Source organism: Ambystoma mexicanum, chromosome 6q (genome assembly GCF_040938575.1).
Source record: "Ambystoma mexicanum isolate Mex_15411 chromosome 6q, UKY_AmexF1_1, whole genome shotgun sequence".
Taxonomy (NCBI): domain Eukaryota; kingdom Metazoa; phylum Chordata; class Amphibia; order Caudata; family Ambystomatidae; genus Ambystoma; species Ambystoma mexicanum.
The window spans coordinates 1597219475-1597243118 of record NC_090937.1 but is presented as its reverse complement, the minus strand read 5'-3'; the positions used below and the strand labels follow the sequence as shown (position 1 = coordinate 1597243118).

Below are 23644 nucleotides of genomic sequence, written 5' to 3'. Positions count from 1 at the left end.
TCACCAAAGTCACACATAGAAAATGTAAACAAATATAGAGCAAATAGAAATTTTTTTTTGAAAAAAGACATGTAGCAGAAGATAAGACAAAGTCATACATGTGCATGCTGACAGAAGTATGACAACATTCTGTTGCTGTTAATACATTTCGTTTTTCTAATTGTAGAAAGTTATCCTTGAAAGGACGTCACTGAAGTAAATCTCTACTTGGATTTGGGGGGACCCCGCCACACCGCTAGGGTAAAGGAGTCCCAGGACGTTTCGGCTTTAGTGGGTCACAGCCTTCTTCATGGAGTCAAGGAAAAGGGTCCCCTGCTTTGTCTGCAGTCATTAAACCTCCCATGAAGACTCCAAGGCAATGAGAAGACATATCCTTTTCCAGTAGACGCGTAGGGCGATGACTTCACTCGAAAGCAAAGGTTAATTGACTGAGTTTGCTAGATCACGTGGCCGGGACAGCCCCTTCTGATAAGACGTCGGATTGCCACTGCTACGTGGAACCGCTTGACTGCCCTTCTTATGGCGGTAGCGCTAATAGCCTCGGCCGCTTGACTGCCCTTCTGTAAACGGTTTCAATTGACTTGACGTCTCATGTTGTGCTCACGTGTTGCCTTCAGAAGGCAACACGTGAGCACAACATGAGACGTCAAGTCAATCAGAAGGCGTTGCCTTCAGAAGGTAACACGTGAGCACAACATGAGACGTCAAGTCAATTGAAACCGTTTACAGAAGGGCAGTCAAGCGGCCGAGGCTATTAGCGCTACCGCCATACCCATAATCTGGCAGACCCTTAAATGCAGCGGTAATAGCGCTACTGCCGCATTTAAGGGTTACCACCAGACTTGTGATGAGGCCCTATGTGTTACTACTGACTTCTGCAATTGTATTTGCTCTCCTCTCTTACTTCTCCATTCTTTTTGACTGCTTACTCTCTGTTCTGTCCACCTCTCCCTTTCTACCTTTTCCTATCTCCTTCCCGTACTTTCTTCTATGCACTTACTCTATCAGAATTGTCCCTGGACCTAGTATGATAGCAACCTCATCTGTCTACTCCCCCTCCCCTTAGTGCCCATCACCCCCGAACACTATCTGACATGTCTCAGGCCTAGTACGATAGTCATTGTTTTGTTCCTCCCCTCCCTTTCTGCACCCCTCCCCCTACCTTTTGTTTTTCTCCGACTCTGCCAGAAATGTCGTCAGGCCTAGAACGGTAGTCACCTGTCTGTTTCCATTTCCTTCCCACTCTCCCCCTCCCTTCCTTATCTATGTCACTTAGCACTTGCACTATCTGAAATGTCGTCAGGCCGAGTACAATAGTTAATTTCACATCCTTACTGTTCATGGCCTGTAAGAATGTCATTGTATTTTCCCTTGGTCCCTCCCTTGCCTTGAAGTGCTTTGAAGCACATTGTGTATAGCGCTATATAAATAAACTATCATATCATATCAAGTATGTTTCTGTTCCGTTTGAGACAGCTTTGTAGGTGATACATGCTGTTTTGAATATACTCTTGGTGGGGAGGCAGCACCAGTCAAGCATGCCTAGTGTTGGAGCGATACGGTCGAATTTGTCAGCACATTTAGTGAGGCGGACTACAGCGCAGCTCTTTTGAGGTGTGCCAGGTTTACAGGTGTAAGCCCAATAAGGAGGCCCTTTTCCCCCATCGATGTGTGAGATCACGAAAGGCTTGGGCAAATGTGCAGAATGCATTCTGGGGAATGAAGGGTTTTATTTTGCCGAGTGTGTGCATCTGTAGCCATGCGATTTGTACTTTTTGGCAATGTGCGTTTGGAAGGAAAAGCTACTGTCAATAATGAATCCATGGGATTTGGCTGAGTTTGACAGCCGAGGGTAAATCCTTCCAGGCACATGTCTCCCAGTTATTGTTGCACAAGTTGTTGTTTGGTGGGTGACTGATTAGGACAAATTGGTTTTTGGGTTAAGTTTGAAGTAATTGTTTGACATCCATGTTTGGATAGTAACAAGGCATTTGAGGAGATGAGCAGCGCCATGAGTGCCACTTAACTTAATGTGCAGATGAGTGTCAACAGCATACTGATGGATAGCTATGTTGGGGTCATTTCTGAGAGTTCACAGGGCTTCCATGTATAGTATGAAGATGACTCGGGAGAGAATGAAATCTTGGGGGACCCTACACCTGACTGGGTGTCAATTGAATCAGAAGGAGCCCGTCTCAGTCAGCCCCTGATGTCTACCAGATAAGTAGCATGCAATCCATTTTAGGTCATTTCCAGGGAAGGATATCCTGTCAGTGAGGAGGGGGAGTAGTATTTGGTGATCAACTATGTCGAAGACAGCGGAAAGGCCTAAGAGGACTAGGAGACACAAGTCCTCAGTGTCAGTGATTCTGAGCGCATCGTCCACTACTTGGATGTTTGCTTTCTCAGTGATGCATTTGGGGCGGAAACAAGACTGGTAATTGCAGAGGAGATCAAGCTGGTCAGTTTTGGCAATCAGTTGGGTTGCAACTACTTTCTGAATAAGCTTCCTGATGAACAGGATGCTCGTGATAGGTCTGTAGTTGCGAAGGTAATCTGTTCGTATGAGACCTGCCTTTCACATTTCTGGTAATGCACCTTTACTGAGGGTGGTGTTCACAATACTGATAAGTGCTTTGGGTGCTTGGCCAGTGAGTTGTTTAATAATGGAGGCCGAGAAGTAGTCATCAGTGTAAGTAGTAGATTTGATTGAAGTGAGTGTATCCGAGAGATCCTCAGGAGAGAGGAGGTGAAGTCGTCCAGGGAGGCAGTGCCCAGGGGGATGGATAGCAGGGATCTGTCCGAGTTTGAGGCATCAATGTGACCTTTGATTTTGACAATTTTGTTAATGAAGTAGTTTTTTTCTGTCGCATTTCTTCTGACAGTGCACACTTGATCTCCACAACTCCTGTTCATCTGCAGTGGGCTGCAGTTCGCCCACAGATTTCTCGTGAGGACCCCAATGCACATAGCAAGACAGGTTATGGGGGGTGTCCGTCTCATAGTTTACGGCCAAGGCTGCACAAAGGTGAGCTTTCAGAGCGTGGAAACCCACAAACTGTGGGACGGACACCTCTCTGAATCTGGCTTGCTATGTGCAGCAGTGTCCTTATGAGAATTATGTGGGAAAATTGAAGCCCACGGCAGATGCGTGATGTCAATGCTATTGACATATGCCAGATGGGTAGTGATGACAATTGACTATATTCTGGTTTGACAGTGTGGTCATCTGTACTAATTCACTTACCGCTGGAAATCCAAAGCTGCTCTTTGGCTAGCACGGAGGATCAGTGGTTTTCTAGCGCTAGTGGGACTATTGTCTAAGACCAGAGGAGACCCCTCAGTGATACACGTGCAAGAGAGCTTACATTTGTAAAAATGAACAAAAGACTATGATGGGAAATAACACCAGTCCCATTACTTGGTAGACCAATCAACATATTCCTCAGATGATACAAATGTGTGTGTGAGCCAGCTACATTCACTTGGATGAAGCAGCAGGAGGAAATATTGTGGGAATTTAGACTTTGATAGTAGTAATTAAGGGAATTACAAAAGTAAATATTTCGTTTGCACATCATCCTATATTTATTTGGCTCAGCCAACAAGCAGACCTACTTTCGGTCCTAGCATCAAAGTCACCAACTGGAGGTTCTGCCTCCATGCATTTGGGTCTATCAACCATCATAGTCACTAATGCTTTTTTTCGGCGCTCTTCCAGTGCGCCATGTTCTCCCTTTTAGTACCCTCTTGCAGAGTCACCTTGAAGAGTGCAGGATGTTCCAGAATCATGTTATTCGCACTACCTTGTAATCCAGCTCACATTGACTGTCAGAGTTCATGTCATTTCAGGAATATTTATATTATTGGCAACAATGTATTATGTGCCTTCATTCCTTGTCACTGTATCTCACCAAATTGCTCCACAACCTCAACTCTAGCCTCTACCATCATAAACGGGATGCTGCACTGCTTGTGGTGGTACATTCCGATGATTGGACTGGCCCAGAGTCAGGGGGAAAAGGGGTGCTTGTTAGAGCCTGCCCTGGGAGGGGGTGGGGTGGAGTGCCATATTTCTCTCCTTTGAGGCCACCTTCAACTGTGTTGGAGGGGTCATGACACTCCAGCTCTCCAATGGCAACACTCTAGCAAGTAACCCCTTTTCCCCCTGACTCTGGGCCATTTCAATGGTCTTACTGTCCACCCACATGTTTGTCCCAGGGCAGTTTGACCCATTGGCATCACCGACGAGCAACACCCCTTTACCACAGCTAGCAGTACAGCATCCTGTTGATAGTGGTAGAATTCGGGGTGCTGTATGTGATGTGTGCTTCTTGAGCACATCATTGGATCACATCTTACAATGCCTGTGCATTGACGAGGTTCCCAAGGACCTCGCAACTGGGTAACCCTGATGAAATGATTTCTGGCAAAGGTGGGATATTGCACTGCCTGCCTACCAAATTAGTCACACCCTCCGGCAAGCCGAAGTAGCCCAGATGGGCAGTGATGTAATGGATTGGGACATCTAACCTGTCTTCACCCTCTTTAGGAATGTCTGAGCGTGCCTTCACCCACGGGCAGGCAGTGCTGCAATGGTTCCAGTCTCCTCCTCCTGAGACATCTACTGATGGGCCTTTTCTGGCTCCTCCTTCTAGTGATCTTTAGACTCCTTCACCACCACTATCTTCTCCTGGAGTACCTCTCCCTCACCACCAACGGAAAGTTCAATATGTTGGCCAACCTCCTGCTTGCATTTGCTGAGGGACTCTGCTTGTACCACAACCCCCTCCTTCTCACGCTCCATCTTCCCTCATTATGATTCATCTCTTCATGCTCTGAAGGAGCTAAAAAAAACACACTCAGACAAAAGATGATGAAGTAGGAATCAAGAAACACCAAACACCGCACATTTCTTGAAATCATTCCAAATCCACTCATTTGTGAGACTGTCCCATCTACTCCTAATTCAACAGCCAAATAAAACCCACAAAGAAGCAGAACGCTAGCTGGGAATTTTAAAGGCCCTCAGTGCTTTTTGGAATGTCCCAGAGCCCCTGATTAATTTCTGGAACTCCGCTCTTGAGTCCCGGCTTTGTAATTGGAGGGCGGTACTTGACTCCCACCATGAGACTTGCAGTTGGATCAGACCCCGAGGAAATGCTGCAAAAATGTCACTGGGCCCCATTAGGACCCTGGCGGAGTGGGTTTCCGCCAGCGGTATTCGCGGCGGACCCGTCCGCCCCACTACGAGTTCCCGTAGCGCCATGGCGCCGTTTTCCGCCTGGTTTTACCAGGCGGAGAAAACCATGGCGCTACGGGACCTCGTTGTTAATTACGCCACCGTATTTTACGGTGGCGTAATTAACTCCTTCCCCACTCCCATTATACCCTATGGGGCAAGAATGGGAATGGGGAAGGGCAGAATGGGGATTGGGGATTTACCGCTCCGCCAAGGTCGGCATGGGGTGGTAAATCCGCCAACCCCCATGGCGCTATCGACGGCTTTCCGCCGTGCTTCGCGGTGCATTTAGCACCGCGAAATCCGCCAGGGTCGTAATGAGGGCCACTGAGTCGTTCAGCCATGGCCAGAAAAGCTCAACTTATCCGAGGGGCACATTTGGGAACTTTCGAGCACCCTGTAAAGGTGGTTTTACCTCTGCATTCACTTGATCTTCAGGAAGTTTTATACTGGTGGAGGGGCGTGCAGTCTAGGTCTAGGGCATTGAAAGCCAGCAAGCCATATGACAAGGCCACCAGTAGATTGGAAATCTGACAGTTCCTTACAACCTAAACGTGTGTAAAAAAAAGGCTGCACTCGCCCAATGAATACATTCCATAACATTTCAAAAGTTATACATTCCTTAATGTATTTACATATAATAATGTTCAACTCAATTTCATTATTTTGAATGAACTCTTTTCTTACTATTATTTATTATCCATATATTCAACCACTCAAATTAAAAAAATAATCGCAATTAAAGAGGAATAACATTCCTATAGATCAACACTATCTGCCTATGTATGGAATAAACAAAATGTATAGCTTCGAGTTTAACCGTTCGGGTTTACCTTGTTAGTCTCACTCTGAATTCCAATCCAAACCGACTACAAAGTTACTAAACCATACTCTTTCAGTTTTTCATTAGCTCCCACTAAACGTGAATGCTACTTCTTCTTACATGTTTATTCCTCCCGTAAGTTCGTGCCAGCAGTGCCTTCTTGGCCCGATGCATGACCCCTCAGAAGAACTGTGGCTACCAGGTGGGGGTACCTGGTAGCAGCCTGCTAGCAGCACCCAAGAGGGACCATCCCAAAGCACTATCAAGTTGAGCTGCAACAGCCAAGCAGGACCCAATGAAAGCAGTGCTGGATACTGTAAGTCTCACAAAATGAGTGATTGTTTTTATGCCAATAAGGCAGGTCTGAACTGGTGAGTGGTGAGGACTGAGGACCACAATCCTAAAGAAAGCCTGACTGCAAACTCCTAGATCTCATCCCACCCGTGGGCTCATTCAAAATGTAATCCCTGTTTTTTCCAAATAAAGGTAAACATGAATATACATATAGCTATGGGTTGAAAAAAATAGCACCTGGCTTTGGTCCTATCCTATATGCAGCCATTAATAAGCCCCATTATTAATAAACTACACATTTGGCAAGGTGGGCTACAACAAAACAGATCAGGGATTTTCACATTTCAAGCCCCACATTTTCGAGAGAATCATATTCAAGTTGCATCAAAGCTTTTGTTCCATCTGCGAACATATGAGACAGATGCTGAGAATGATAGAATTAGCCCCTCAGATCCCCATGAGGGTAACTCGTCCCTCCAGGGAATGTATTCTGATGCTGCTGAGAGCTCAGAGGCTGCTGAGGTTTGTACTGTGGGCCAATTTTGTTTGGGGTGTTGGAGGGATGGCTCACATTATTCCTTATCAAGAGGTTTGTGAAGAAGGTGGTAAAGGTAGCCAGTATGTGTATGTACGTGTTTGTCATTGCTGTGTAGCTTATTAGTAAACAAGGTCAACATTGGCAAGCAAAGGGTATTCATTCGATTTTTAGATATGGCACGGGTAAAAAGAAATACACTTGTGCAAGCAGATGTTTGGATGTTGACCAATAGTCAACAAAAATAAGAATAAGAGGGAGCGCTGTATGTAACATGGGAAATATGATGCTACAAGACACACAGGGGGTCATTACAAGTTTTGTGGTATCCCGCCGGTATTGCTGGCGTAATACCACCAAACGGACTTACCATTACCGGCACTCGTTCAGATGGAATTAACAGCGGATTCCAAGTGCCAGTAAATTAAGTAATTCCCCATTCCATGGAGTCCCATAGGAACCCATGGAGGGGATTGTCAGAATTACTGGCACCGGAATTAGCCGTGCAATACCACCAAACAGACTTACCGTTAATGGCACTTGGTCACCTGGAATGACCAGCAGATTCTGAGTGCCAGCAAGGTAAGTCATTCCCCATCCCATGGAGTACGATAGGACTCCATGGAGGGGATTGCTGGAATTACTTGCACTGGATTTACCGGTGCGGTAATTCTGGCATTTATTTGCTGGTTGTCGCAAAATTGACCTCCTGCTATTGGCTGGTGGTAAATCAATGCCATCACCAGGAAACTTGTGTTTTGCTGGTGCAGTAAAAGTGCTGGTGGTGGTGTTAGCACCCTTTTTACCAGCACTTTTACTGCACCCGCAGAATTGTAATGAGGCTCACAGAATCGAATTGGTGATAACTCGATGAGGATCCAGTATAACTATGTGCACGATCTTTACACTGCAAAGAATGACAGAAATGTATCCTGGAAAGAGTTGCCTCCACGCCCGTTTGAAATGTGTAATATTATGAGATTGAAGGGAGCATAGCATTGTATGCAGGCTGACCTTGCCACAAAGGTACTGGTGCGCTGGGCCATCGGCAGCCTTATGGGTCTGTGTGAATGCCTTCAACCTCACCCTGGCACCAACACAGAGACAATGACTGCTAGCATGGACCCTTTAAAATGCTGACACAACATCCTGCTGCTCTCCACCATGCAAGCCCCACTCTTGCATCGTACCCCTCCTTGCCCACACCACTGGACCTCCTCCTCCCCTCCACATGTAAACATCTCCTCGACCCTCAGCTCTTGTAAATCTGTACTAAAGATCCACCTCCTCAATGTATACGTAGCACCCTATACTTACCCTCGCATTACTCTCCCTCCCTGCCTCCCTGTATAGATAGCTCTGTAAATACACAGCCCACTGTTGTCTAGCGTGTGCCTTTGCCCGGTCTCATTTTCTGTACCAAAACCATCCAGTGCCCCTTTGCCTACTACCTGTGCCTCGTATGAGTGCAACTTATTCAGAACTGGCGCCCTATTTAGCTTTTTGCTTGTTCGCGTGTTTCGGGGTGAAACCTCTTGTTCCCTCAATAAATAAATGGCGTGTAATTGTATAACTGCTTGGTTCTGTAAATACTTACCTGCAACACGAAAAGCGTCTGGACATTCCATGTATTCAAAGTAATAACGTGTTATGCTGTTTTCAGTTGACCACTTTTAATCGCCTAACAGCGGTTCATTGGGTGGGTGCTCAGAGCAGCCCACCGGGGAGCAGATCACGCTGCAGGGAGATCCAGGTCTGCGGAGTGCAGGGAGGGACAACTCTGACCACTAAATGCTGTCTCCGTAAGATTCCCTCCAACTGCGAGTTTATCCATTGAAACCATAGCCAAAGTGCCAGCATATACCTGGCACGAGTCCATAACAGCAGGAGCTGCTTTCTTTTATGCATTTAGCTGACAGAAGCTAAAGATCTACGGTGCATTAACTTTGAAATGAACCACGCACCCATAGTGCCAGCATTTTCTTGCATTGTGGGTGAGCCCTCCTCTACCCCTGTGCCCCCACCAGACCTCTCTCAATGTACCCCACTTCAGCAGGTCTTCTCTACGCCCTGCAGCTGCCCCCATGCCATGGAAACACCACCACCAATGCTGCAGGGGTCCTGGGACCTGTGGCAAAGCAATCCTGCAGCCACAGCCCCAAACCACAGCCCTGGCGAGGCTATTGGTTACCCTGACCCGACAGCCAACCTTTACCCTAAATAAGATAAAGAGTGCTTTCCCCCTTAGTCTTGGGGCTTATTGCTAAGAATGCCACCCCTTACTGTACAGTACAGAAATACAGATACAATATGTGTGGACATTCCTTTATTCCTGAGCGCTGGCCTTGGCTGCTAAATCACAGCTCCCAATGTGTGAGCCAAGGAAGCTGTGAAGACCTCCCAGCCTCCATCAATAGTGCTTGCACCTGAAACGTGGGCCCATAGGAAATGACCACTTTTAGGATCTGCGTTCATCATTTGCAGCAATGCACGTATAAAATACACCTGCCTGTCATCTAAAAGAAAACAGGGGGGGGATAGACAAGATCAGAAATCCGATCTCACATGACTTCACCCCAATGCCGTGTACTCAATGCTGCTATTTACAGAGCTAAGCCTCAGACCCTTAGTGGCCGACAAAGATTTAAAAGTAACCATTTTTGTAAAGGTCCTAATCTAAACACACACAAATTATTTTCAACAATTATGTCTTCATCTAATTCCATCATCAACCTGGTGTTCACTCCTTCAGCAATGAAAGACTGTAAAGAATTTTGTAAAATGTTCATCACACTTCATAGCTCCTATATGGCTTTGTTTGGCCAATGCAACTAGCTTTATTCATGTGTTCTCTTCACAACGGTCCAGTTATTTTAATACAGTGTGCACAGCATATTTGTGTGTTCACTAGGACTGAGATCACTAGGACTGTGATCTGATGGCTTTTAACTGAGTCTGTATTGTAGGTGATTGCCTTCAGTTGTTTTGTAGCTATCACCACCACGTAGGGTTTGTGGGAGGGGGGGGTTACATGGATGGCAATGGCTTGCCAGCCCGAGCCTAGGCAGAGCCGATCACAGCAAAGTCCATTACTGGTCATGTACACCCCTCCCCCACCACACACAAAGGGGTGATTGCTATTCACACTCTGGGGCTCTGTCTTGGATGCAAATCACTTTTTTTGTTTTCTAGGGAGCACCAGGCTCTGCGCATATTGCAAGAGACCAATCTTCCATGAACAAAAAAAAACAAGAATGTCCCCACCATCGTCGCCATAGTAAATAGAACCACTGTGCCACTCTACCTTACCTTACCTTTCCATAACGTAGACTGCCATAGACTTACACCATGCATACTTGGAGAGATTTGTGACCACCAACTTAAATCTATTCATGGCTGGACTGTAAATGTTGTATTGCATTACACACTAACTTACTTGTCAATGTTAGCTAGTGCCACACCTAGAGAGAACTGTGAAGATTGGCCTGTGTCACATCTAGATAGAAATGTGAATGTTAGGATGCGCCACACTTAAATGAAACTGTGAATGTTACCAAGTGCCACTCTTAGATGGATCCGTGATCATTAGCCTTCCTCACTTCTAGATAGGATACTGAAGATTAGCAAGTGCAACACTCAGATGGAACAGTGAATGATAGCAAGCATCACACCTAAACATAATTGCAAGGACAGCAATGCCAATTTACCGATCCACTAACAATTTCACCCCTCTGCATACACCTCTCAAACGCTAACTAGAGACAACCACAAGCCTGATACACAACAATCTGCACAAACTTCACTACACTGCAACAACAAAACAAACCACACATAGACTTGCACAACAGCACATGACGACTACCGACCGTAAAACACCCCAAACATCCAGTCAATGGACCCTTCGGACTGAGGCTGCCAATGGCACATCACTGCTCTCTTGCACTTTCCAGCTTAATCCCACTGCCTCACTCCCCCTTCCCTTTTTCAGAGCCGTCAGGGGACCACTCCGGTGGTGAAAGTGCGCGGTACAAATATCCTTTAACATTACCATAGAATGGAATTGTCAGCATGCCCCACACTTAGACGGAATTGTGAATGTTAGCATGTGCCACACTTAGATGGAGTTGAGAATGGTTGCATGTGCCTCTCTTAAAAGGAATTGTGAATGGTGGCAAGTTCCACACTTGGACAGAATTAGGAATGGTAGCATGTCCCACACTTAGTTGGAATCGTGACCATTAGCCTACGCCGCATCTTGATAGAATTGTGCTTCTTAGCATGTGCCACACTCAGACAAAACATGAGCATTATCCTGAGTCGCATGTGCATAGAAATGTGAAGGTTAGCATGTCCCAGCGTGTCCCACACTTAGACAGAAAAGATATTGTACACTGGAGAGCCATAGTCATGGTTTTCCCCCCTCTCCCTGCTAAGGGTATGATTTGTGTGTCTGTCACTGGTTTACTGAATTGTTTAAATGGGTTCACTACATTGGCCATAATTCCGAGAGACTGCAACTGAATTTATATTGCTTTCACCTGAGTTGAATGGCAACTCAGCCTCCCTGATGAGTATTGCAGATACGGAAGCGCCTGAAGGAGTACAACAGTGCAAGAAGGGAATCAACCCTGGGAACTATTGGGCAGCAAATTGGGATTCAACCCTGTGATTGATTTTGGAAACTTGTTCAGGTAATATATTGGCCAGGAATTGGAGTGCGCGCCTCGCCCCTTCTTTTTTGAATATTTAAATGTTAGCATGCCCCACTCGGATCTATGTGATCACTGCGCCGCCCATAACTATGACGGCCGGAAATGCTGACGCCTGTTACGGTGCAGCGCAGTGATCATTTAGATCACTGTGCCCGCTTCCCTGGCATGCTTTTCCCTTAACACCCCCAATTTACCTTACGTGTGTGCCGCCTGGCCTGCTAACCCTGTGTGTAGACAGTACCCAGTGTGTTCTCGTCCACATTTCCAGCCACCGATTGGCTGAGCGCCCTTTCCATGGGTGCAATGTGCAATCACTTGCAGACCTTGTGCTGTGCTGTCAATGGAATCTGTAGTGTAGGTGTTCCTATGCAGCAGTTTCATAGCATGAGAATTCATTGGATTTTCAATCTGAGGGTGGCTGCTGGATAGAGGTGTGTTTCGGACCCAGGCTACATCTGAGACGGAGCACGGAAAACTATTTAAACCACCCAGGAATCAGTGCACTTGTAAAGAGGGGGAGGGGAGCACTGTTCTTTCAGTGGTTTCTTTAACTAGGTCCTCCCTGCAAAGTTCATTCTCTTTCACCACATGCCTCTATCATACACTCTATAGTGTTGGACTACCTCTTCAAATACCCAAACATTTCCTATAGTACTCATAATGGAAGTGTTAATGCAGAGAGGGCAGGGCAGAGAGCTGGAGTGAACACTAGGCTCTTTCCACGCCCCTTGTTTCTCCCACCACTGGCTGCCCACCATAGAAAAAAGGCAATGTTCTCATGTGTGCGATAAATCTGTCCGTTACAGGCTTTCCCATGTTTTGCTCCTATTTCTTACTGAATCGTAGGTGATCTGGCTCAAATCCCAGTAATGAGTGGGGGTATTTCAGCGGGGATGTCTTGATGGTGTGGATGTCTACCCTCATATTTTATGGATGAGGTTTGTTGTTGGGTGGTCAGTGTTAGAAAGTTAACCTTAACTGATCTGCAGTCATTCGAATAGGTATGTCCTTTTTCTTTTTTTTTTTAAAATTTGTTATTGATTCAATTACAAAATGCAGAACCTTTACAAAAAAAGTATAAAACCTTAAAGAACAATTAAACATATTTACATTTACATTTGCATTCATATTACAGTTAAAAAGAAAAAGAAATGATCACAACTCGCCATAGGTTCATCTACTTAATAAAGCTATGTCCTTTTACATAGGCTCCGCTCATGCAAATCTTCTGCACCTGTGTAGTGTTCATCTTTTTCAGGAGTAAGTGCTACGCGTATTGTAGAATCGTTTAAGGTCTTAATAGAAATGAGGCAATAACTAAGAGAACCATTGCCCAGATAGGACGAGGCAGAGCACGTGTTGTCTGAAACAAAAAGCCTACTTGTTTAGTGTAGTTTCCTGGTCACATGCACATCAGACATTTAAATGGACTCACATCCGCTGCTCAATGACCGATAAAGGGAGAGGAGGAAGGGGCAGATATCTGCCTGCTTCTGGTACTGTACCTGGTCTAGCCATGGCGTCCAGTCACTCTTCTAGTCTCTTCACTGTAGGAAGTACAGGCAGGAGGAAGCAGCTGGTGTCTGTGAGGGATGAGCGTGGGAGGCACTGTATTTATCCTGTGTGCAGGAGGTAGAGGTGGACCCTGTATTCAGGCCCTCAGAACCACACCTTCTTTGGCCCAGAGCAAATTGGTAGTGGACCACTCCTGATCAGACATGTGGCAGTCACCTGGGGACTCTGGCTGTATTCCCAGATGCAAACACACCAGCTTCTGTTAACGACCTAATTAATCAAGAATTCAAAACCTTAATTACACATAAGCCCAGGGCCAGTCCCACGCCAAGGCAATACGAGGCATATGGCAACAATACCCCCAGCAAGAGATTGCCAGGGAGAGCTAGACTGGCCACCCTTGCAGCACATATGGCTCACTCCTTACACAGCCCTGGAAAAGTGTGGCATGGCAGGTGACCTCTGCATGCCCCTGTAGTAATTAAAGGGGTCTTCCAGAGAAAAGAATACCATCCACTTCTCTTTCCCCAGTGCTGGATCTCAGGGAAATCACCAGCAATGAACGGAAGGGGAGGCTCGCCCATTGTCTGATGTCAGGTTATTTGCTCAAGTCCTTTTGAATGTCGACAAATTGCGAGTTGGTTTCCTGACAAGTTTTTTCACAGAAATCAAAATTAGTTATTTTTAAGAAAATATATATATTTTTTCTCCAGAAGACTTTCTGCATCCATAAACACAGGTGTAATATTGCATCATTGAAATCCTGAATTCACATGTGGGAATGAACCGGTAATGGAAATAGCGAGAGAGGGCAGGGTCTGAGCATTAAAGCGCAATTGTAGAATTGTATTGTGTTGTTTATTTATATAGTGCCTATACACAGGCAAGTGTTTCAAAGTGCTCAAGGAGGGTGGGTACATGGGGAAAAAAACAGTCGCTCAGAGCCCTTGAATTTCTGAGACGATAATAGTCTGCACAAGCAGAGTAAGTGTGTAAAAAGAAAATACATTTAAACAGGTTGGGAGACAGAAAATAGGCCTGGCAGCGATTCTGCCGTTTTAACAATGCAATTAAGATATGAAGACAAGGGAGAACAGACGGACACTTTTCAAGCCCAGTGCGTAAGGATCGAGCAAGTGCACAGAGAGTCACGGGGGTGGGGGATCAAGTGCGCCTGGTGGGTTGAGACTGTTGTAAATGCAGAGAGAGCCACTCTCTGGGGTTGATTTCTCAAGGGCCTTGAGTGTTGATGAACGTAGGGCTCTAAGGCAAGTGCAAAAGAGGACTGGAGGGGGTGCCGGGGACCAGTTAGACTCTGAGCTGTAGGGAAAAGGAGGAAGAGAGGGAAAAAACAGAGATCTGGGTTAGCTGGGTTGAGGGAGAGAGAAGGAAGAGGAGAAGAGGAAAGTCTTGAGAAGTTTCCAGAATTTAGGGAGATCAGGCTCAAAACAGAGAGCGGAAGGGAGGCTATTCCAGAGGGAAGCACCTGTTGAAGATAAGGATCTCCCTCCAAATCTCTGTTTGAAGAACCGGCTCGCTTGCAGAAGGTTGGAGGTAGAAGAGCGGAAGGCTTGTGAGGGACAGTACTTAGGTAGGCAGCGTTGCAGGTAGGTAGGTCCCATATCCCAAAAAGCCTTGTGAACAATGCAAAGGATCTTGAACTTGATCCTTGCAGCCATGGGGAGCCAGTGAAGGGATTTCAGCACCAGAGAGATGTGGTCCTTGGGCCTGGGGCCAAGAATAAGTCTCGCAGTTCTGTTCTGGATGAGTTGCAGAGGGCGCAGGGCAGAAGAAGGGAGGTTGAGGAAGAGGCTGTTGCAATACTCCAGCCTGGAGAGAACCAGGGCTCTGGAGACAGCGAGCCTCTGGGGGAAAGTGAGAAAGGGTAGAGTACCTCTCAGGAGGTGAAGCTGATAGTTAGATTTTTTAGAGATGTCTTAAATGTGAGAGGCGAAGGAAAGAATGCAGTCAAAGATGACCCCCAGGTTTCTTGCTTTGCAGGTGAGTGCATGTGCATGGCCAAGGGAGGCCGTCCAGAGCAAGAGTGGGAAAGCTAGAGCAGGGGTCCCAATACAAACAATCTCAGTCTTAGTGGCGTTGAGGCAGAGGTCGTTTGCAGCACACCCCGACTGAATAGCGGACAGTCAGGTATGAGCGAAGAGAAGGAGGCAGCAGAGATAGCCTGAAAGATAGTTGTGTGTGATCCGCGTAGCACTGTAAGTAAGAGGTAAAAGTGGCAAACACCCGTGCCAGGGCAGCCATATTAATGTTGAAGAACCAGGAGAATAGGTTAGATCGCTGGGGAACGCCACAGGTTGAGAGAGTGATAGTTGAGTGAAAAGCTCTTAGTTCCACCTGGGATGGGCGGTCGGAGAGGAAAGAGGTTAACCACGCCAGACCCTGACCTGTGATTCCCAGGCTGTCACGGAGACGTGTGATCAGGATGTCATGGTTAACAGTGTCGAAGGCAGAGGAGAGGCCAAGGAGAATGAGGGCAGAGGGGGTGTTAGTGTCAAGATTTGAGAGCAGGTCTTCACGGGTGTTCAGAAGCGCAGTTTCCGTGCCTCTGGATGCTCTAAAGCCAGATTGATGGTCGTGGAAGCAACCAATAGATTCAGTGTGGAGGGTCAGCTGAGAGATAGCCAGTTTCTCCAGGAGTTTGCACAAGAAAGGAGTGATGTACAATACATACTTTTTTAATACTTGCAAAGGATACATTTTGTTTATAATACAATACATTAAGCAAGGGATTCTATTATAAAATAATTTGTTCTAGCTTCTGCTAAGAAACAGCGATGGTACACCGCAACAGATGGATCAGTAGTAAAAACAAACTTAGTGGCTATTATTAACCCAAAGGGAGCAATTTGGGCTCAAGTTTTCTGTACAGGAAATGATACATATATCTAAGATTTTATTAAACTCACTTCTCCCCTCTCTCGTCATTGGGATTATTGGAGTTCGTACCATGAAGAAACTTGGGACAGTATTTCTACTGCTGCTAAATTTGAAAGAAGTGGTGAGAGGGGACTTCCCAGCTGAGTGACCTCTCTAATGTCAAAAGTGCCTAAGATTTTCTTATTGACATATTTTATGGCAGTTGCATTTTGATGTGGAGCCCTGATTCTTTGTATTGTATGACTCTCATTTGCAGTCGTGTATTGAATGTGGTGGCCCGGAGATAGTTCCATGTCACGCGTTTCTGTTATCTTCCATCATGCATTCTAATGACAGAAAGCCACCCCGGTTGCGCCATATCAATGAAGTCCTTTAATGAGTCTCTTACAGGTAGAGAGGCAATGCAAAGTGGCTTTTTAATGGTCCGCCTGTGCATTTGCATTCATGGGACAGTAATAGTGTGAATCCCTGCTCTTTCATATGCATTTCCTTCCTCCGAACAAGGGTGAAAGGCATATTATTAAAAATATTACAGGTACATGGCATGCCTTATTTAAGAACTGTTACTTAGCAGCACTACTCACGATCCCACCGGATTTCTTCATGTGGTCACATTAAATAATGCATGTATACATCTACTGCAGAAGGCATCAAACTTCTCACTAAGGGTCCATGTATTTATTTGGTCTCAAACCATTGAAAAGCCTTCCATGCCACTCAAAGTCTAAGGGTATCTTAAAGTGCCCCATCACAATGTGTTACTTGGACGCAGCCAAGATATTGGCTGTCCTCTGCAGGATGCATAGGAAGGTGAGGCACTTCTACCAATATAAGGCCGCTCAGCTATTCCTCTTTTGCCGTAGTGGTTTCTTGTAACTCTTACCACGCTTTTTGCCCCCTTTTGCAAGCAGTCTTCTTTGGTAGGATTTCCAGCCTGGGTTGTATTCAGGCTGCAGCAATTATAACCACCCATCCAAGGGAATGCAACCAAGGTTAAAGCTTACTCTCAGCTATGATGGCTTAGTGGCTACCTCCAGATCTGCACTAGAACTCCCATGATGCAACTCTATTTCTCCTTCTAACCAGTATCCTCTGATTCCCGCAAATTCTGAGTCAAGGCCCCCAGCAGGCTTGTTGTTACTCTATTATCTCCTGCAAGTTTATATTCTCTCAAGGTGTGTCTTATTTGGCTTAGCCACCTACTGTTTCTCAACTCTCTCACAGTGTTAGGTAACTATTTGGTTTGGCCAACCTCTGATCTCTCCCTCTGATTCTCGCACTCCTGTCACTGCTACTACACCAAATCTCTGGAAGGCCGTCCTAATTCCTTCAGTATAGGGGCCTCTTTTTATATAGGGAGATTTGCACCAATTGTTCCATTTAGAGTTCCACCACCTCCTCATATGCGCACCTTTACTCCACTTGTAATCAGGTACTGTACCTCTCTCAGTGAACCCGTTTTTCTCATGTTCCTGTTACCACCGTAAGAGGGCTCAAAAAGGGTGTCCCCTTTGTTGCGGTCTGGAACAGGTTTCATGGCTGCAGAGCGATCCCATGTTCTGGCGTCAGGAATAGTGTTTGCGGTCTGAAACCACATTTTTAAAGTTAAGTGGGCGGACATCTCCTCTTCCCTCCTGGTCTCAACCACTCAACTCAATTCTTGGAGTCTTTAACATCCACCTGGATGCTTCCTGTCCTTCCTCTGGACTCTTTCGTGACCTCTGTGACTGTCTCTCACTATTTATCCTCCCCTCTGGCCTGACTCACTCTGCAGGGCACACTCTTGACGTTCTGATCTCTACAGACCTTCCCCTCTCTACTCCTCTCACCACTCCTCTCTCCTGGAGTGATCACTTTCGCCTTTCCTCCAAGCTCACTCTCTCCACACCTCAGGCCAAGCCAACTCCAGCACTGCCACCTACCGTCTCGATTATCCGACCCATGAAGTGTGCATCAGTGGAGGCTTTCGCCGCCACTTTCTCACCCCCTCTTACCCCCTGATCCCCTTTGGCTGACTCACACCCTGACACAGCCCTCTCCATGCTCCCAGCTGCTATATCTGATACTCTCGATGTTCTTGCCCCTGTCATGAGGATCCGCTTGAAGCCCAAAGCCAAGTGCAACTCCTAGTACGACTCAGACCTCTCCACCCTGAAACGCAAGTGCAGGGTGGCTGAGAGGAAATGGCGTACTTCCGGTACATCCTCTGACAAACTGGCCTTCCCCCAATACCGGCTCTCTGTCCGCACCATGAAGAGAACCCACATCCAAGTCTGTGTCTCTGCGGTATCTAACAACTCGTCCAAACTCTTTAAAATCTACAACAAGCTGGCCAATCCTGCTGCAGTTTCTACCTCTCCTATCCCCTACCAGGCCCTCTGCACGGCCTTGGCTTCTCATTTCATCTCTAAAACTCAGGACATCCTGTCCTCTCTCTCTTCCTCTCCCACTGCCCCCTCTACTGCCTGCTCTTCCTCTGGCCCTTCTTCGGCCACCTCTCATCCCTCCTTCTCTGCCTTTCCCCTGTTCTCCCCAGACAAGGTTTCTAGACAAGTCTGATCCATGAAAGTCTCGTCAAAACAGGTTCACTTCTGTTCCAGCAAAACCATCAAGGACCACATTGACACCCTGGCTCCTGCTCTGACCGACTTCTGCAACCACTCCCACGCCACTTGAGTCTTCCCTTTCCCCCTGAAGCACATCCTTGTGCACCCTCTTCTTAAGAAACCCTCGTCTGACCCATCCTGCCCGGCTAACTATCACCCTATCTCCATCACTCCTTTCCTGGGCAAACTCCTGGAAAAGCTGGCCATCTCCCAGCTTAATATTCACACTGAATATGTTGGTATTCTGCATGACCATCAGTCTGGCTTCAGAGCTGCTCTCCTGAACATCCGTGAAGACCTGCTTTCCAACCTCGATTCCAAAATCCCCTATGTCCTCATCTTACTTGATCTCTCTTCTGCCGTTGATATGGTCAAACATGCCATCCTGCTCAACCGTCTCCGTGATAACCTGGGTATCACTGATCAGGTCCTGTCTTGGCTGACCTATTTCCTCTCTGAATAGACCCTCGCAGGTCCAACTTGTGTCCTTCCTCTCCTCTATCTTTACCTGTGGTGTTCCCCAGGGGTCTAACCTCTCCCCCTGGCTGTTCAACTGGCACTTCTTGCCCACCTCATTGCCGCTCTCTGCTCCAACTTTCAGTGCTATGCGGATAACACTGAACTTATTTTCAGGCTCCCTTCTGACACTTTTCCTTCTCTCATCTCTGACTGTCTGTCTGCTCTCCAGGAGTGGTGTGCCGCCAATGATCTCTGCCTTAATGCCAGTAAGACCGAGATGCTCCTCATCGGCACACCCGCTCCCTCCTTTCCTGTTACTCTCTGGCCGGTCTCTCTTGGCCCTCTTCCTGCTCCCACCTGTGAGGCTAAAAACCTTGGGGTCATCTTTGATTCTACACTCTCCTTCTCTCCACACATCTCTGACGTCTCTAAGAAGTCACACTACCAGCTGCACCTCCTCCGAGGTATTCTTCCTTTCCTTTCCTTCCCCCAGAAGCTCGCTGTCTCCAGAGCTCTGGTTCTCTGTACCCTGGACTACTGCAGCAGCCTCTTTCTAAATCTGCCTGTTTCTACTCTCCGCCCTCTGCAACTCATCCAGAACAGGACTGCGAGACTAGTCCTTGGTCTCAAGCCCACGGATTGTATCTCTCCAGGATTGAAATATCTGCATTGGCTCCCAGTGGCTGCGCACATTAATGCCTGATGCCTGCGGGCTTTAGGCGCGCTACAAGCATATACAGAAATAAATAAATAACCCTCTGCCTTGTCCACAAGGTCTTCTGAGGGCTGCAGCCTCAATATCTTCAACTCTCTCTTCCTAAATGTCTTCCTTATCGTGCTCTTCGCTCATCCGCCTCCAACTCCCTCAGGGTCAGTCGCTTCTCCAAGCAATGAGTTGGTGGTAGATCTCTTTCTTCGGCTGGGGCCTCCCTCTGAAACAGCCTGCCTCCCTGAAAGTTGAGGAGAACCATCTCCAGTTCCGTAAGCACCTCAAAACCTTCCTCTTTGCTTCGGCTTTCTCTCCTCCTCTCCCCTGCTGAACTCCTGGCTGAAACTGAAACTGCACTTGTCACCTGGCTTCTCTCTGACCTTGGGCCCAGGTCCCCTCCCCAGCCAGATGCACACATGCACCGCCTCCTTTGCAACCCCTGTGCTTGAGGACTGTTTTCTGTATCCCTAGAGTCTCCTACCAGCAATTGACACCTGATTGCACTTGCAATTGCCACCAGCTGGCTGCAGCCTTTACTTTTTACTTTTATTTATTCTATTTATTTTTACGGTTGATCCCATATACTACACTGCCCACACCCCCCTTCCCACATTTCCCCTTCCCCCTTCCTCTGCACTTGCGTGATCTCAATGTTCACCTGGCCTAGTAAGATTGTTGTCTGTCTTCCCTATGTACCCCCTCCCTTGCCTCGTCGTGCCTTGAAACACTTGTGTATAGGTGCAATATAAATGCCATATCATATCAATACTCAACCCGCCTATCCTATTTGTTTCTCATCTTTCCAGGTGTTCACTTTGCATCAGGCTCCCACTACGCCAGTTGTTATGGTATGTACTCGAGGAGGAATCCCGCACAGTGAGCAGACTTGCAGTTTGAGCCCAGAGTGAGCAGTGAAAATCTGAACTTTTACTGTAAACGTTATTCTAGGCAAACTATTCCTGTGACTAATCCTCTAAGGGTTTCTTCCCTCTTAAAATTCACTCTCCCCTGAAGATGGCACTAAAGGCAATTTTTTCCTTCTCTCATGCAGTGTTTTTCCTGGTAGGCTATACTGGGGACGTTTCCTCCAATAGGGTGACTTTTGGACCCTTAGCATGACTGGGAGAGCTCTGAGGGATTCACAAATCCCATGGTGTCCCATCAAATACATAGTTGTTTCCCCTGACCCCCAGTGTTCATTAGTTCCCCTTAGTGTTTAGTTTTGGCTGTTACGTGGTGGTTCAGCATCACCTACAATCTGAGACCTTTTTATTGGCGTACAGCGAGGAGGGACATGGCATTTGTGGAGGGACACAAGCTGGATACATGTCCAGCTGTAAACAAGAAACTTACCAAAAATACAATCCTTCAAGTAGTGATCCTGAGTACTTATCGAAACCAGACACCCGACACTGGAAAGCTTGGTAGTCCAGGCAGCAACTTCCACGTCCAAACAAGCGGCATATTATAGCACACCGCCATATAGGCACAATAAGCTTTTTGATGCAGTCGCGAAAAAGCTAAAAAATGGCGCTAAAATCAGCCAGTGTCCCTTGCGTATTTGCAAAGTTCTCATTCATCTTGTCAGACTGTATATCCAATGCGGCTGAACACATTACCGAGGGCGAAGAGAGAGAGACGACTTCCTGAACATTGTGTGAGACGGAAAAGAAGCGATGTGTGAATCTCTAGAGTCAGGTTTGGACTCTGTAGACAGCATCAGCAGGGCCATGGCGGCGAGCACAGTGATAGGCAGGTTTGCGTGGTTGTGGAAGTCCGGATTTACACCGGACGTTCAGTCCAGACTGTTCAACATGACCTTTGACGGCATTCATCTGTTTGGCAGCAAGGCTGATGAGAGCCTGGAGAGACTGCAGACCTCAAAGGTGGCAGACAAATCACTTGGCGGTGCCATCAGACAGCCAAAACCGTCACACCCCAGTGGACGAGCTTGGAGGGGTAGGTCCTTTCGTTATTACTCCTCTTTTGGTAGAGCGAGAGGACTTGCTGGTCAAATTGGCCAAAGAAAATTCCAACGTGATGGACCGGGAAGAGGTGCCAAGTCCGCCCAAGTAACGGATACTTTACCCTCAGTCGCTGCTTCAGCCACCTCAAAACCTCTCTGAGGCCTTAACCCACAAAACCCCAGTAGGAGGCAGACTCTCTCAGCACTGCAAGAAAGCAGGGCATTACTTCAGATGCATGGGCATTGGAAATAGTAGCCCAGGGTTACTGTCTCCCCTTTTTAAGAAGGCCTCGGGATCATCACTGGAGAGCCACTTGTTCAAAGTTTCGGATATTTTCCTTTTGCAGGAAATTTCGAGCCTGCTAGAGAAAGATACTATAGAACCAGTACCTGTGACAGAGAGGAACAAAGGATGGTACTCTCCCTATTTCCTAATCTCCAAGAAGGACAGAGTATTGGGACCCATCTTGCACTTGCAATGCATGAACAAGTTCCTCAGAAAGGACAAATTCAAGATGGCCACCCTTTATCAGATCCTTCAGGCCCTCAAGCTTCATTATTGGATGGTGTCATTGGACCTTCAGGATGCTCGATTTCATGTCCCTATCCATCACAAGCACAGAAAGTACCTGAGTTTCAGTGTTGGCGGTTCCCATGATCAGTTTAGAGTTCTGCCATTCTTGCTGACCTCCGCCTGAGGTTTTCACCAAGTTGATGGCAGTGGTGGCATGACATCTACCCCTACCTGGACGATTGTCTTATCAGTGCCCAGTCTCCGAAACAGATCCTGGATCACGTCAGCATAACCTACCACTCTCTCCACAGACTGGGCTTCTCCCTCTATTTCAAGAAGTCCCACATGATACCATCTCAAAGGTTCCAGTTCAACAGAGTGGTCCGGTATGCATCCTTGGGAAAAGCCTTACCACCCGAGGTGAGGCCTCAACACATTCTGCAGATGGTCCTGCCAGTGGGCTCTCAGAACCCAGTGGTTTCAGTTCCCGGGCAAGATGTCAGATCTGCTTCAGGTTCGGAGCAGGGTCGCAGAGGAACTACTGTGGTTGGCCTGCGAGGACAGCATTCTGAGGGGAGAACCTGTTTGGCAGCCCTGGCCGGATATAACAGTAGTTACGGATTCCTCACACACGGGGTGGGCAGCACACACCAATGATCTGACAGTCATTGGTCGTTGATCTCGATCGCAGTCCAAGCTACACATCAACCTTTTGGAGTTGACGGAGATCAGACTAGTGCTGAAGGCATTTCTTCCCTCTGTACAGGGAAAGAATGTCCTGATAATGACAGACAACACAGTGGCCATGTACTATCTCAACAAGAGAGGAAGTGCAGGGTCACAACCACTGTGTAGAGAGGCAATACAGCTCTGGTTACTTTACTTTACTTTATTAATTTGTATCGCACATCACTGACACAGAGGCTTATGGGTGCCAACATAAAACAAGGCAAGACAATACATATAGACGAGACAATAAACAGCAGGGCACAAAAGTCCGCTATCACCAGGGGAGCATATACAAGTTAAAAGTGGGCGACCTAACTAAACAGGTATGTCTTTAGTTTCATCCTGAAGCAGATGTTGAGGTTTCCTCTATTAGGTTCACATGAATTGTGTTCCAAACACAAGGGGTTGCAGCGAAAAAAGCTCCTTTTTTTTTACTTGTGACAGTCTACAGGATGGAATTTTTATTGGATATTGTTATTTCATCTTAGATTGTGTGAGTTAGATTTTACTTCCAGCACTGCTGTACTTTTGAGACATTTATGGGTAATTAGAAGGAGTCGAAACGCAATTATGGCTTTCGTAGGGAGCCAATGTAGACTCCTCCTGGCCTCAGAAATATGGTCTTTCCTGTTAAGATCCATT

At 46.9% G+C, this 23644-nt stretch overlaps 1 protein-coding gene across 1 annotated transcript in view; it reads right to left on the bottom strand.

The window, feature by feature from the left end:
• Positions 1–13193, bottom strand: part of LOC138516880 (uncharacterized) — a 192882-nt gene extending 179689 nt beyond the window's left edge. The window contains exon 1 of the mRNA XM_069632329.1: positions 13112–13193. Coding sequence (XP_069488430.1) covers positions 13112–13124 — 13 coding nt within the window. The 5' untranslated portion in view covers positions 13125–13193. The remainder of the gene's footprint in view (positions 1–13111) is intronic.
• Between the last annotated feature and the right edge of the window lie 10451 nt (positions 13194–23644).